Source organism: Alosa pseudoharengus, unplaced genomic scaffold, assembly GCF_046254945.1.
Source record: "Alosa pseudoharengus isolate Yale_2024_CS ecotype anadromous, Long Island Sound unplaced genomic scaffold, YU_APseudo_1.1 YU_APseudo_1.1_scf_25, whole genome shotgun sequence".
In the NCBI taxonomy this organism is placed as follows: Eukaryota; Metazoa; Chordata; class Actinopteri; order Clupeiformes; family Clupeidae; genus Alosa; species Alosa pseudoharengus.
In genome coordinates, this window is record NW_027468696.1 from 2,418,472 (window position 1) to 2,430,977 (window position 12,506).

Consider the following 12,506-nt stretch of genomic DNA (forward strand, 5'->3'; position numbering starts at 1 on the left):
CCATCTGCAGGACTGAAATGGTAACTGCATTGTACCTGGATATAAGTGTAGAGCTAACACAATGCAATCCATAAATAAAACACACACAGTTTGCGCAGTTTGTGCCTCATTTGTGTCTGTATGTGTCTCTGATCACAGTTTTTATCACCAGTGTGACCCGTGTGTGTGTGTGGGTGTGTGTGTCTTACCTCGAGACAGACCCTGACCTTTTATCCTCCAGAGGTAACAGGATGAACTATTTACACGGGTGTACACACACACACACACACACACACACACACACTCCATATCCTCAAGAGGTTGCCAGCGGCTTGTAGAGGCAAGGACTATATATCAGATTTAAAAAAAAATGAAATAGATAGATAGATAGATAGATAGATAGATAGATAGATACTTTATTGATCCCCAGGGGAAATTCAAGAAATGGAAAAGGAAACAGTCATCACAGCACTGTCTGCATCTAGTGAGACTGTTCAAAAAGGATCTGCATAAAGCACATGTTTAGAAAAGCAGGGTGACTTTTGAGCAGGGCACAGACACATGCAGTAAGTCCAAGGCTACAGATTTTTCTAGGTCAACCACAAACCACACACATGCCTAATACCCCAGCTCTGCTCACATCTGATCTACGAGAGAGAGAGAGAGAGAGAAAGCGAGGAAGGAGTTCATACAGACAAAATGACAGTTACATGGATGGTTAGGCCTATGCCTAAGGCCTTGTTTTGTATGACTAAAGTTTGAATGAATTTTGTTTGATGTGGTAGATATGTTGTTTACTTACTTACTTAATGGATTACTTACTTATTCTATTTGGTGTGTGTGTGTTTGTCTGTGTGTCTGTATCTGTGTGTCTTTGTGTGTGTGCCCGTGTGTGTGCATGCATATATGTGTGTGTGTGTGTGTGTGTGTGTGTGTGTGTGTGTGTGCGTGTGAATGTTCTCATCAGTCATTTGTCAGAGCAGTATGAGACGTATGCAAGCATCTCAGCTCATTGTGGTTAAAAGCTGCATCAACACACATTTCCTCATCTGACACTGGGTAAGCTTGCTGGCAGCAACACATGGTAAGTGTGGCTTTCCACTGGTTTACAGAACATTTTTAACAGATTTTGATAAAAAAAAAAAAAAAAAGAAAGCAAAAAAATGCTGTTTTGCTTTTAAGAGTATGCTTTTTTGTTCCAGGAATACTGGGAATCACTGTTTTTCGTTTAAAAATGCCTTTGTGTGATTATTTTATTTTTTTGAGGCATGTTACGAACCCATCAAAAATGAACTTAGTTAGAGTTAACGCTGCATGACGCTAATTGCTATACATGCGATTTGAGTCTTACTGGCTGGATTTACGATTACTGATAATGTTACTATTCAGTCATGTTTGATATAAAACTGAAAAAAAAATATTTTTTATTTAACATATATATATATATATATATATATATATATATATATATATATAACATATATTTCATAAGCATACATTTAATGAAACCATAGCAATAGTGATATAAATGTCCTGTTTTTAAAGCACTCTTTTACATCTACTGAAACATTATAATTTGTTTCGCTGCTGCAAAATGAGTTTTGGATGGACATTTTGTGCCTGTTTCAGTAAGCCACTCTCTCTTCTCTACATCATCTCAGGCCCACCAGCGTGCCATTCTGTACCACAACCTATTTTCTCTCCCCCTGCGTGGTTAGAAGAGACGCTATGAACCCACAATGCACCCTGAATATAGTGTATGGTTGTGTGTGGGCATTTCTGCTAGTTTCCTGTGTTCACTTAGTTTTAGTTAAAAAAAAAACATTGAAAGTGGTGGGGCTTAATTTACTTTAGAAACAAGTTAGATACTGCATTGTACAATACAGTAATACTTGTGTATTAGTCTCTAAAATGTGCTTTAAAGTTGTGTATTAGTACAAATCAACATGAACATCATCCTACTACTTTGCATCGCATAAAATCAAATCATATCACAACATTAGATACTTATACAAGCCACAGGATGTAAATTATTTTTGTATGCACATTGTTATTATAATCTGAAGGAAAGTAGATCATCTCTATACTCCTAGGATTTCCAGTTAAATGTTAAATCAAACACAGATACTTCGCAATAATATTTATTAGACTATATCGTAGTGCTCTACCCAATGTCAAATTAAAAATTGTTCATCTCATTTTTGTTTTTTCCGAGTTACCGTTAACTCAATGTTGTTTGCTGTGCAACCGGAAATTCTTTGGGAACGGAAATGTTCATGTTTTTGAAGCAATCTTGCAATTAGTTTTACAATACTTGTCAACTGATGTATATAATAGCCTCTAAAGTGTGGCCCTAGAGTAAGTTTAATAGTCAAATCAACATGCATACTGTATACTTTTTCATATTGCATCAAATCATATCACAAATCTAGGTTTTTGTACACAAACTACAGAATGTAAACATGTTTTGTGCACATATTGTTATTATAACCTGTAGGAAAGTAGAACACATCATCTCTATAACTAGAAGATTGCCAGTGAAATGTTAAAAAACAAATACTGATACTTTACAATGAATTATGGTATACACTGCATGACAAGTGGGATTTTCATCAGTATGCAGAACTGTAGATTATCTTGTGCTTTACACAATATCAAATTTAAAACATTTCCCCTCATTTTTTTGTTTATTCTGAGTTACCATTAGCTTAATATTGTTAGCTGTGCCACCAGGAATGTCTTGTGAATGGACATATTTATCATGTTGTTGAAACTGTTGTCTAATTGTTGCCTTTGCCCTGTCAAATCAACATGCTACCTTAACCCTTTTTGACTTAATTCTGTTTGCACCTGATTCAATGTTATTATTTTTCATGCTATTTGACATGACAGATGCTGCATCACATCAATAATGGTGCAAAGACTCCGCTATACTCTATGTGTTTGGTTTTCTGTGTGGTCATGATCCAAGGTAAATATGTTCATACTTTAATCTGCACCTTGACTACTATTTTAATCCCAAGGGGAAATGCAAGTTGATGCAAGAGCTATTTACAGGGTTCCCACTCCCACTAAGTCAAGTGTAAAATTCCACGACTTTCCCTGACAAAAAAAAAACAAATATATATATATATATATACAAATACATATATATATCCATGACCTATTATAAATGAATGGTACATAGAAATTAATTAACCAGCCAAATATTTTAGAGCAGCCGCGTAGTGTTCTAGAATCTTGAGATTTTTTTCAAGTGGGAATAAGTGCTAACCAGAGAGTTGCGACAACCCAATAAACACAAATGTGCATGGAAATTGTATTAATGTATCTAAAGTAAATGCCCTGATATTCCCTTACTTTGCCCCAAACATGATAAAAATGTCCATGCCTGGAATAGACTTTTCAAAATTCCATGATATTCTAAAAATTCCATGACCGGTGGGAGTCCTGTATTTAAAATGCTGTGTTGTTATACTCACAATGCATATTACTGTCATTGAGAAGACAACCAGACTTAAACAAATCTATGGCGTAAAATAATGAATGACATATTCATATTACATATTATTTAGAATGTGTTTTGTCAAGAGTACTTTTATGATGCCTGTGCACTTTGAATTACAGGAGTTTCTTGTCAGAAATGGGGAGTAAACTTAACTCATGACCACATCTGTGCTGTGAGTGGATCATCAGTGGCCATGCCCTGCTCATTCACTCATCCACCTGGTCTCACGGTGACTAAAGTCTTCTGGACCATAAATCCTCAGCCAAACATAGAACCCACTGATCTGTTAGATATGCCAACATACAAGGACCGAGTCTTGTACAGTGCAGATATTAGCAAGAACTGCACACTGACTCTGAGGGAGGTGACAGTCGCAGATGCAGGAGAGTACAACCTACGGATTGTTACTGGACATGATAAAGAAAAATGGCTGCAACGACATGGGCTCCATTTGACAGTTACAGGTGAAGGCAAATTGTTGTCTATTGTGAACTACGAGCGTATCATCCAAATATACTCCTGTGTCTATTGGTAATTGCTCTGTTTCTTCTCAGAGCTCTCTGTGTGGATTCCCAAGCCGGTGACTGAAGGTAGTGATGTGACAATGAGCTGCAACCACTCCTGTGGATTGGAAGACAACCCTAGGGTGATATGGAGGAAGAATGGTGAAGAGTTACCTTTTAAACAAGGAAATAACATTGACCTTATCCGTGTCAATGTCAGTACTGGAGAGGAGGGTGGCTATGCCTGTGCACTGAAAGGATTTGAGGAACATTCATCTACATCAGTGAAGCTTGATGTCATGTGTAAGTACACAAGCAACCAACATCAATCAAAAATACCTTCAGTATTGAGCACATAATAGTGGTTCAATGTGTAATTTGTTGCAACATCATTATTTTTTTCCCCTTTTAAGTTGCCCCAACGAACACCTTCATTCCAGGCAGTGAATCTTATGGTGTTTTTGTGGGAGGTTCAGTGACTCTGACTTGCAGCAGTGATGCCAATCCACCAGTGGAGAACTACACCTGGTTTAAGGTGGATGAGTCCACTCCAGTAGGATCAGGACAACAGTACAGCATCACTAACATCAGCTCTGAGGATGGAGGACAGTACTACTGTGAGGCCAGGAATAAATATGGAGCTGAGAACTCTACAGTTGTGTCCATCACAGTTACAGACCTGGGTATTTATCTTTCTCTTTGTGTTTCAATGAAATGACATTGGTGCTGGGAACTCATTTCCTGTGCTCAGCACAGGTATGTGGTTACAGAGTAGAAAATGCCATCATGTAGTCACTTTCCATAACTCTCAACAGTTATTTTATTTTCTCTTTTTTGTTTGTGCATTTTTTTCCAGTCCTACCAGAAGAGCAAAACACATTTGTCGCATTTGTCATCGTCGGAGTCATTGTAGCTGCAATTGTGGGCTTCTCATGTGCTCTCTTTCACATGATTAGGTGCGTCCCAAATGTTAGTGAATTCAATCTGTTATACCAACCAACGGTCAAATAAGCAAATAATGAATCAATGCTTTCCTTTCCTTTCCTTTCCTTACCTTTCCATGATGGACTTTTAGAGGCCAAACTAAGGAAGAGGTAAGTGTTGCAAAAAAGGGCAGGGGACTTTTATCTTTATTCATGAATATGTTATTGTATCATGATTCACACTCACTTCCAGATATCTGTGGAGAGCAGAGCTGCTGGCTCCCCCAGTGTTGTGGCTGCAAGAGGAACAGAAGGTGATGGTCACTACTCCACCGTCCAGCCCCACGGCTCCACACAGACCGCAGGAGGAGCAGAGGACCACATGCAGTACTCCACCATCCAACCCCACGGACAGACCGAAGACACTCAGCCAAAGGAGGAGGAGGAGGAGGTCCAGTATGTCACTGTGCACATCCTCAGACCAAAAAAGTCAAAGTGAGACCCTCTTCCACGTGGAGAGAAATGGCCTGGAATTATACGACATCATTTCACATACACTGATATCCTGATAAAAACCTGTATCTTATACTGTAATCCCTCTTCTGAATCTGAAGCCTCAAATCTCAGCCAGACAGACGGGATTTCAGACAGACTCACACAGTCTGAAATCCCGACAACCTTGAATCTTACACCGTAATCCTACTTTTGCCTAATCATTACCTGGCTATTTTCTCATAGTGGGGTGTCTGGGCACTTATTCTAATGCAGTATGTGTATTGCTCATACGTTGTGAGAGTTCAGATCAGTGCTTATTCTTACTGAGCTCTGTGATTGTGTCTGATGTTGTCCTGCAGTTCCCCTGTCCAACCAGAGGTGGAGCTCACCACCATCTATTCTACTGTGACAGCCATCAGGAAGCCTAAGCAGAACAAACAGCAGAAGGCCATATCCAAGAAGCCTATAGCAACACAATGAGAGGTAGCATGGTGTAGGGGGTTTTCTAATTGTCTCCACTTTAATATTGTAGCACTGAGGATACAGTACATTGTCTTCTGTGTATCAGCATGTGCCTGCAAACTCTGTGCATCTCTACAAACAATATGTACACATGTGTCTTCATATAGGCTATAGGCTATAGTTGTGTATTAGCATACCCTACTGTACATTTTTATTTGTTTGTTATCTGAACTTTCTAATAAAGAAATTATTCAGAAGGAGTCCTCTCAGTTTCTGAATGTGATTTCCACATCATCATTTCACTGGTTTTCACATTGTTCTGTACCATGCAATGTTCTGTATCTATTTATTCTATTCCTGTCTATTTTATACTAGCAGTAACCTTCATGAACACCAGGGGGCTGTGTGAGTTATAAAATCCCAAACTAATTATAGTCACTTGAAAGAAAATATACACATTGCAAATATCTAAAAGTACTAACTTAATATGTAATATGCCATGAAATAACTGTATTAGTTATATTAGTGACTTATGTGACTATAAAGCTTTGAACAGAACAGATTTGACAATGTGACCGTGACCTTGGCATGTCCCTCTTAACACCACTAGTCTCAGACACACTGGTGATGTTCTCACATACACACTTGCAAGGACACACACACACAAACACACACACTGTATTTGTGGTTATAATCTCTTCCTGTACTTGCTTAGTCAGAGAGAGAGAGAGAGAGAGAGAGAGAGAGAGAGAAAGAAATAAAGAAAGAGAGAGAGAGTGTAGCATCTCGTCAGTCTCTGTTCATTTGCACAGCCTTATAGGAGCACACAAGAGTAACCAACAGTCGGTAAGATGACAGGATATTAGTTTTATTGGTACTCTCTATAAGTTGACTGATTACTATACAGTAACACTCACAATGCAACCACAAATCAATAATTCAATAATCACTATCAATAATATTGAATAATGATTTGAAAGAAAACAAAATCTCTTGACTTTTCAGATCGGACAACTGACTCATTGTATGTCTGTAGAGATGACCATGTGTGCTGCAGTTTGTTTTACTGTCATTCTGCTCCTGGCTCCAGGTAATGTGGACTTTACTTCACATTAGTAGTGCTGCCTCTTTAGTACACAGACTTGAACTGTCAAAACCATGTTGATTTGATATAGTTGGGACAGTTATATGTTATGCATGAATATGTGTATGTATAGGTACAGTATGTTTCTGTCTGATACCAATTCAGCAACATAATAATAGTGTGTGTGTGTGTATGTGTGTGTGTGTGTGTGAGAAAGAGAGAGAGAGAGAGAGAGAGAGAGAGAGTCAGGAAGATAGAGAGAGAGAGATATAGAGCGAGAGAGAGGGAGAGACTGTCTTTGTTCACTGACTGTTGGTCTCCTTGTAGGCGTATTTGGTTTGAACTGGGGAGAGATCATCTCATCTGATAATGTCTGTGTTCCAACTGGCTCTTCTTTCACTCTTCTGCCTAAAGAGTCATTGTATAAAGTCTTCTGGGTTTATGAAGACAAAGGAAACAAGAATGATATCGCTTTAACAGATAAATTAAAAGGTCGAGTAGAGTATAGTGACTCTTCACAAGGGAATTGTACTGTTCAGTTCAATGATGTCAAAAAGACAGATTCCAACAAATACAATGTTCACATCAAACTGAAAAGAAAAAAACAATGCCTTCAGCAGACCCTCTGGAATATCTCTAACAGTCACAGGTAATGAAAGCACATCATCCTGATTTCATGTTTAAATGATAGTGTTTATTGCAACTTACAAATAATGATAATATAGTTCTTTACTGAACAAGGGTATACCAAATCACAACAAAATAAAATACATGTATCATGAAACCAATCTCAATAGACCTGTTTTTTTAAGTTACAGATGATGAGAAAAAAGAGGCACTAGCTACTAATGTTATACCGTCAAGTATTTGCAATGGTTTTCTCCATAAGATCTGCGTGTTTGGGGTCCTGAAGGAGTGTTCACAGGACAAAACACACATCTTTTGTGTATTATCACCTGCAATACAGATGTCCAGATTGTGTGGAAAAAGAACGGACAACTTTTATCTGGCCGTTTAAAGGGACAAGCATCAGAGAACTCCTCTTCCAAAATGTCACTGTCGAGCATGAAGGCAACTATTCCTGTGCACTGAAGGGTTATGAAGATGTCCCCTCTAATCTGTGGCAGCTTAGTGTCTGGTGTGAGTACAGTACAAAACGCCACACCATATCAGCTCTGAGCCAGGACCCAAAAGCATGCAGTGACATTATCCTGTAACTCTCTTTTTTTCCCCAGTTCCCCCGAAAGACATCTCAGTTTCTGTAGATGGAGGTTCGGTGACTCTGACCTGCAGCAGTGATGCCAACCCACCAGTGGAGAGCTACACCTGGTTTAAGGTGGATGACTCCACTCCAGTAGGATCAGGACAGCAGTACAGCATCACTAACATCAGATCTGAGGATGGAGGACAGTACTACTGTGAGGCCAGGAACAAATATGGAGCGGAGAACTCTACTGCTGTGTCTATCACAGTTACAGGCATTGGTATCACTCTCTATATATATTTTATTATATATATATATATATATATATATATATATATATATATATATATATATATATATATATATATATATATTACATTTAGAGGTATGGGGAAAATATAATAGGGGGGAAAACAGTGTACACCTCTGCAATGTTTTTTTTTTTTATCACAATTCAATTTATCTCTAAATCTTTTTTCTCCTGTTCCCTGTCATGTCACCTCTGCTCTGGTGTTATTAGATGTATTGCTTGTTTGTTTGTTTGTTTGTTTTTGAATAGGAAATAACAACCTTGACAGGTATGCACTCACTGTGGTTGGAATCTATGCAGTCGTGGGGTCCATCTGTGGCACCGTCTGGATAGGTAGGGAAACAGTTTACATGTGAGCAAAGTACTGTTCCGCTTTCTTATTATCTCCCTAGAAATGCAAGCCATGTTATGTTATTATTATTATTATTATTACTATTAGTACTACTATTATTATTGCTATTCTCACCATTAGTATCTCTTGTTTTTACCTCTGGCCTTTAATTAGCCACCTCAAAAAGAGGTTAAGGACAACAGATGAACAAGACAAGGTGAGAATTAAGCATGATAATCTGTCTGTATGTCGGTCTGTCTGTCTATCTATCTATCTATCTATCTATCTATCTATCTATCTATCTATCTTTCTATCTATCTATCTATCAAATATCTGTCTGCCTCTCTCTCTTTGTCTATCTTCCTAATGTGCTACTAATGTATCCATGATTCCCTGCTGGAACCAGCCAGAGGTCTATTTCTCCAGCATTGACTTCCAGAGGTCTATTACTCCAGCATTGACTTCCAGAGGTCCATACAGAGGAAAGCTGCTGCTCCCCACAGGGCTGAGGCTGCAGAAGGAGGAGCAGAGGACGAGGGTCAGTACTCCGCCATCCAGCCGCACGGCTCCAGTGAGACTAAGGAGAGTCGAACTTGTGTATTTGTTGCCCCAGGGCCCTAGCCTAGAAATCTAGACGCAAATTACATTTGCTGCCAGGGCTAGTCTAGCAACTCTTCGTTGACTTGTGAGCTCCAGAAATCGAAATTTAATCAGGCCATTGAAATCGTGTATAGAGTCGTTTGGTGGGCTTAACATAATGATTGATGGCAGAGTTGCAACGGTTTGGCTTGAATTCCCTGCTACTTGAAAACAAATATCCTATTGCGTCCTATTGCGTGCAGAGGGAATTTGAAAGACAACTGATTATCCCGCCCCTCGGACTGAGCACTGCGAACGGTGAGTGCCCAGACCCTACATTTTAATGTGGGTCTGGCTCGTCAGGGCTACCAGGGCCCCCTTGTAAAAGAGATTTGAATATCTCAATGGAACATCAGCTGGTAAAATAAAGGATAAATAAAAAAATAAAAAAGTAATCTGGCAAATGTCCAGTAAACCAGCATTCAGTTGCTTATGACTCTGGGGTGAACAAACATAATGTGGCCAACAGAGAGACTAAGAGAAGACCTTGAGGCGCCAGCGGCCTGATCTAGACAAAGGCACCAACATTGTTCTCTTGGAAATATGTGTGAACTGAATCCTAAAATAGGTCACCTCAAATCTGCCTTTATTGCACATACACATACGCCTACAAGATTTGCTTTGAACCTTAACTTTGAAAACGGTTTAGCAAATCTTGTTTTTAGTCATCATCGTTAGCCTTTTTTAGTCTGCTATTTTGTGCATGGCTAAGCATTTGCCAATATCCTTAAGTGTAAAGCAATTCAGCTACTTTCATCATGTTTTTTAAGTGCATAGTTATGTATTCCAATGTGATATGAATTCCACTGTGTACTGTTCTGTACGTAACATGGTTTTAACAAATTAATACAATAAATTCATATTCTTTCATAGAGTGACATGATTTCAGATATATTTGACATTGCATATAAAGAAGACAGATGTCAGACCAACAGACTTGTTACAACATAGCTTTAATGCAGCCGACCACTCCAGCCACTGAGACTGAAACTCAAGCGTCCATGCCACTAAAATATCTGTACAAAATGAGGTAGAAAACATAAGTGAGAGACCAATTCAGTAGTTATTATGAGCAAATCAGTGCAATTCTGATTTGCGTGATTTAAATTGCATTAACTTTAATACCGGGGGGGTATTCCATCAACCTCGCTATAAAGGCCAAACCTGGCTTATTTCGATAAGTCTCGCTAATTTTAGTGAGAATTCCGTTCCATTAATGAGGTTAACGTGAATCCCAGCTTGGTAACCATGGGAATTTATGCCACAGAACTAACCTGCTCCGTAGCAGGTTAACTTTCAAGCTAAATTAAGCTGTGTTCCAAAAAAAAACAATCAGTCTGAAAACGAGTCCAAAAAGATGGTTCCGTCAACCTGTGCTCTCGTCACCTGTAGCATACTACTTCAAAAATAGAAGCCTATAGAAATGTTTTTTCCGACAGTGCACCAAGCATGGATTTACATATTCACTAGCTCCAAAGAATGTATGAAGATTATACGATTAAAAATGTTTTAACTTCACATGCGTGTGGTTCTAGGAATCGTGCTACTCTGCGTCATTTACGTTCGGTGGTGGTGTAACGTGCAGCGAGACGGCATAGGATAGGATTTACATTCTTGCGTGTTCGCAGGTTCGCTTCCCATACGAAGTATTAAGGCTACATTGTTTATCACCTTGATAATGGCATTTTTAGTTATAATCTTTGATGAAAGACATATGTCTACTGCTGATAAAGGGTCATGCACATTTGGTAGGCTGTTCGGTGACAGCTTTGTCAGTGGGCTATAGCCTATTATATCTGATGCAAGCCAAAGGATAATTATTCTGTAGCCTAGGCAGCTAATAATTAAAACTGCTTCATGTGTCGACGATTGTTCATGAATGTCAAATCAACTGTGTGCTACACAGATTAAATATTAGGCATACATTGAATTGAAAGCCATTGCATTTCAGATAATTTTATTTCAAAACACTTTGGGACTTATGGGAGACAATAGCCTATTATGTTGATACTAATTTATTTTATGACCACCTACACCTAGACAATAATTTGGAGTGAATTAACTCTTTTAATCTAAGAACGTAAGCTAGGCTATAGATAGTTTTGAATATATGCATATCCATAAGTTGTTTTTGAGTTTATACTATTTATTCATGGACTCGTTTTGTTCAAGCATAGACTGTAGACCTATGTGTTCAAGAGTGAAGCCAATCAAACTTGCAATTGATTTCAAAACCATAAGCATTGTTGTTTTAAATGTATGCTTTCATTATTCTCCCATTTCTGTAGGCAATCTATTTTTTTCTCTCGATGTTAAATTTGATGACTTTCGATGAAAATCCTGTAGATGGCGCTTGCCAAATCGAACAGAAATCGTCTAGTATTGTCATAAATTTACGACATATATCGTCTTTTCGTGAATCTACTGTTTTGACCTACTTGTCTACCTCGTGCACGAGCAGAGATGAAGCTGACTTTAACCTCGCTTGAATAAACGAGACCAAGATGCCGCTAACTTGAGTTAATGGAACGGCTTCAGCCCCAAGTGAAAGTCTACGCTAGTTCAAGCCAGGCTATTTCTGTTAAGCGCCGCCTTCATTAGCGAGGTTGATGGAATATCCTCCGGGTGTACCATGACAGTTATGTACAGGCGCGCCTGCAGGTGTACGTCCGTACGCACTGTGCGTACCATCACTCAACAACGAGAGAAAATTTACCTTGTGTGTGTGTATATTCACACCATATTGGCCTGCCATACCTTTCCAACTATGCACAGTATCCCATTAGTTGCATGCCATCAGGCTATTTACAATTTTCTATTAAGTAAAGTTAGTGAACACTTATTAAAACGCGCACACATGTTTGAGCAGGAGAGAATACGCACGCAGGCACGCATAGGCTACTTGTTTTCTTTTACTCGGCTTTCTATATGGTTATCAGCACACGATGTTGAGCTAATTCACTAACTCAATTCATGGATATCACAAGTTTAAACAACGAAAACAGAAAGGATGGAGGCAGCAAAGCTAGAGGAGCTATGGGCAAGAACAAGGTTGGCTAAGCAATTGG

General features: G+C 38.8%; 1 protein-coding gene and 1 long non-coding RNA gene across 2 annotated transcripts; both read left to right on the forward strand.

The window, feature by feature from the left end:
- The first annotated feature begins 1,018 nt into the window (after positions 1-1,018).
- LOC143099146 (B-cell receptor CD22-like) lies at positions 1,019-6,130 on the forward strand. The gene is made up of 10 exons (XM_076262226.1): positions 1,019-1,063; positions 1,641-1,736; positions 2,872-2,950; positions 3,607-3,951; positions 4,042-4,341; positions 4,431-4,673; positions 4,847-4,946; positions 5,066-5,084; positions 5,167-5,408; positions 5,768-6,130. Exons 2-10 carry the CDS (start codon positions 1,719-1,721, stop codon positions 5,886-5,888), a joined length of 1,467 nt encoding a protein of 488 aa, XP_076118341.1. The 5' UTR covers positions 1,019-1,063; positions 1,641-1,718; the 3' UTR covers positions 5,889-6,130.
- Positions 6,131-6,676: 546 nt separating this feature from the next.
- Positions 6,677-8,425, forward strand: LOC143099173 (uncharacterized). Its single transcript, XR_012981421.1, has 5 exons — positions 6,677-6,716; positions 6,876-6,960; positions 7,282-7,603; positions 7,844-8,094; positions 8,190-8,425. It is a non-coding gene; the product is annotated as an uncharacterized LOC143099173 (long non-coding RNA).
- Positions 8,426-12,506: the final 4,081 nt, after the last annotated feature.

Excerpts from the sequence above, each read along its gene's own strand:
- LOC143099146 (XM_076262226.1), top strand. Across the intron at positions 4,674-4,846 it reads CATCACAGTTACAGACCTGG|TCCTACCAGAAGAGCAAAAC; the intron begins GTATTTATCTTT and ends ATTTTTTTCCAG. Across the intron at positions 5,409-5,767 it reads CTCAGACCAAAAAAGTCAAA|TTCCCCTGTCCAACCAGAGG; the intron begins GTGAGACCCTCT and ends GTTGTCCTGCAG.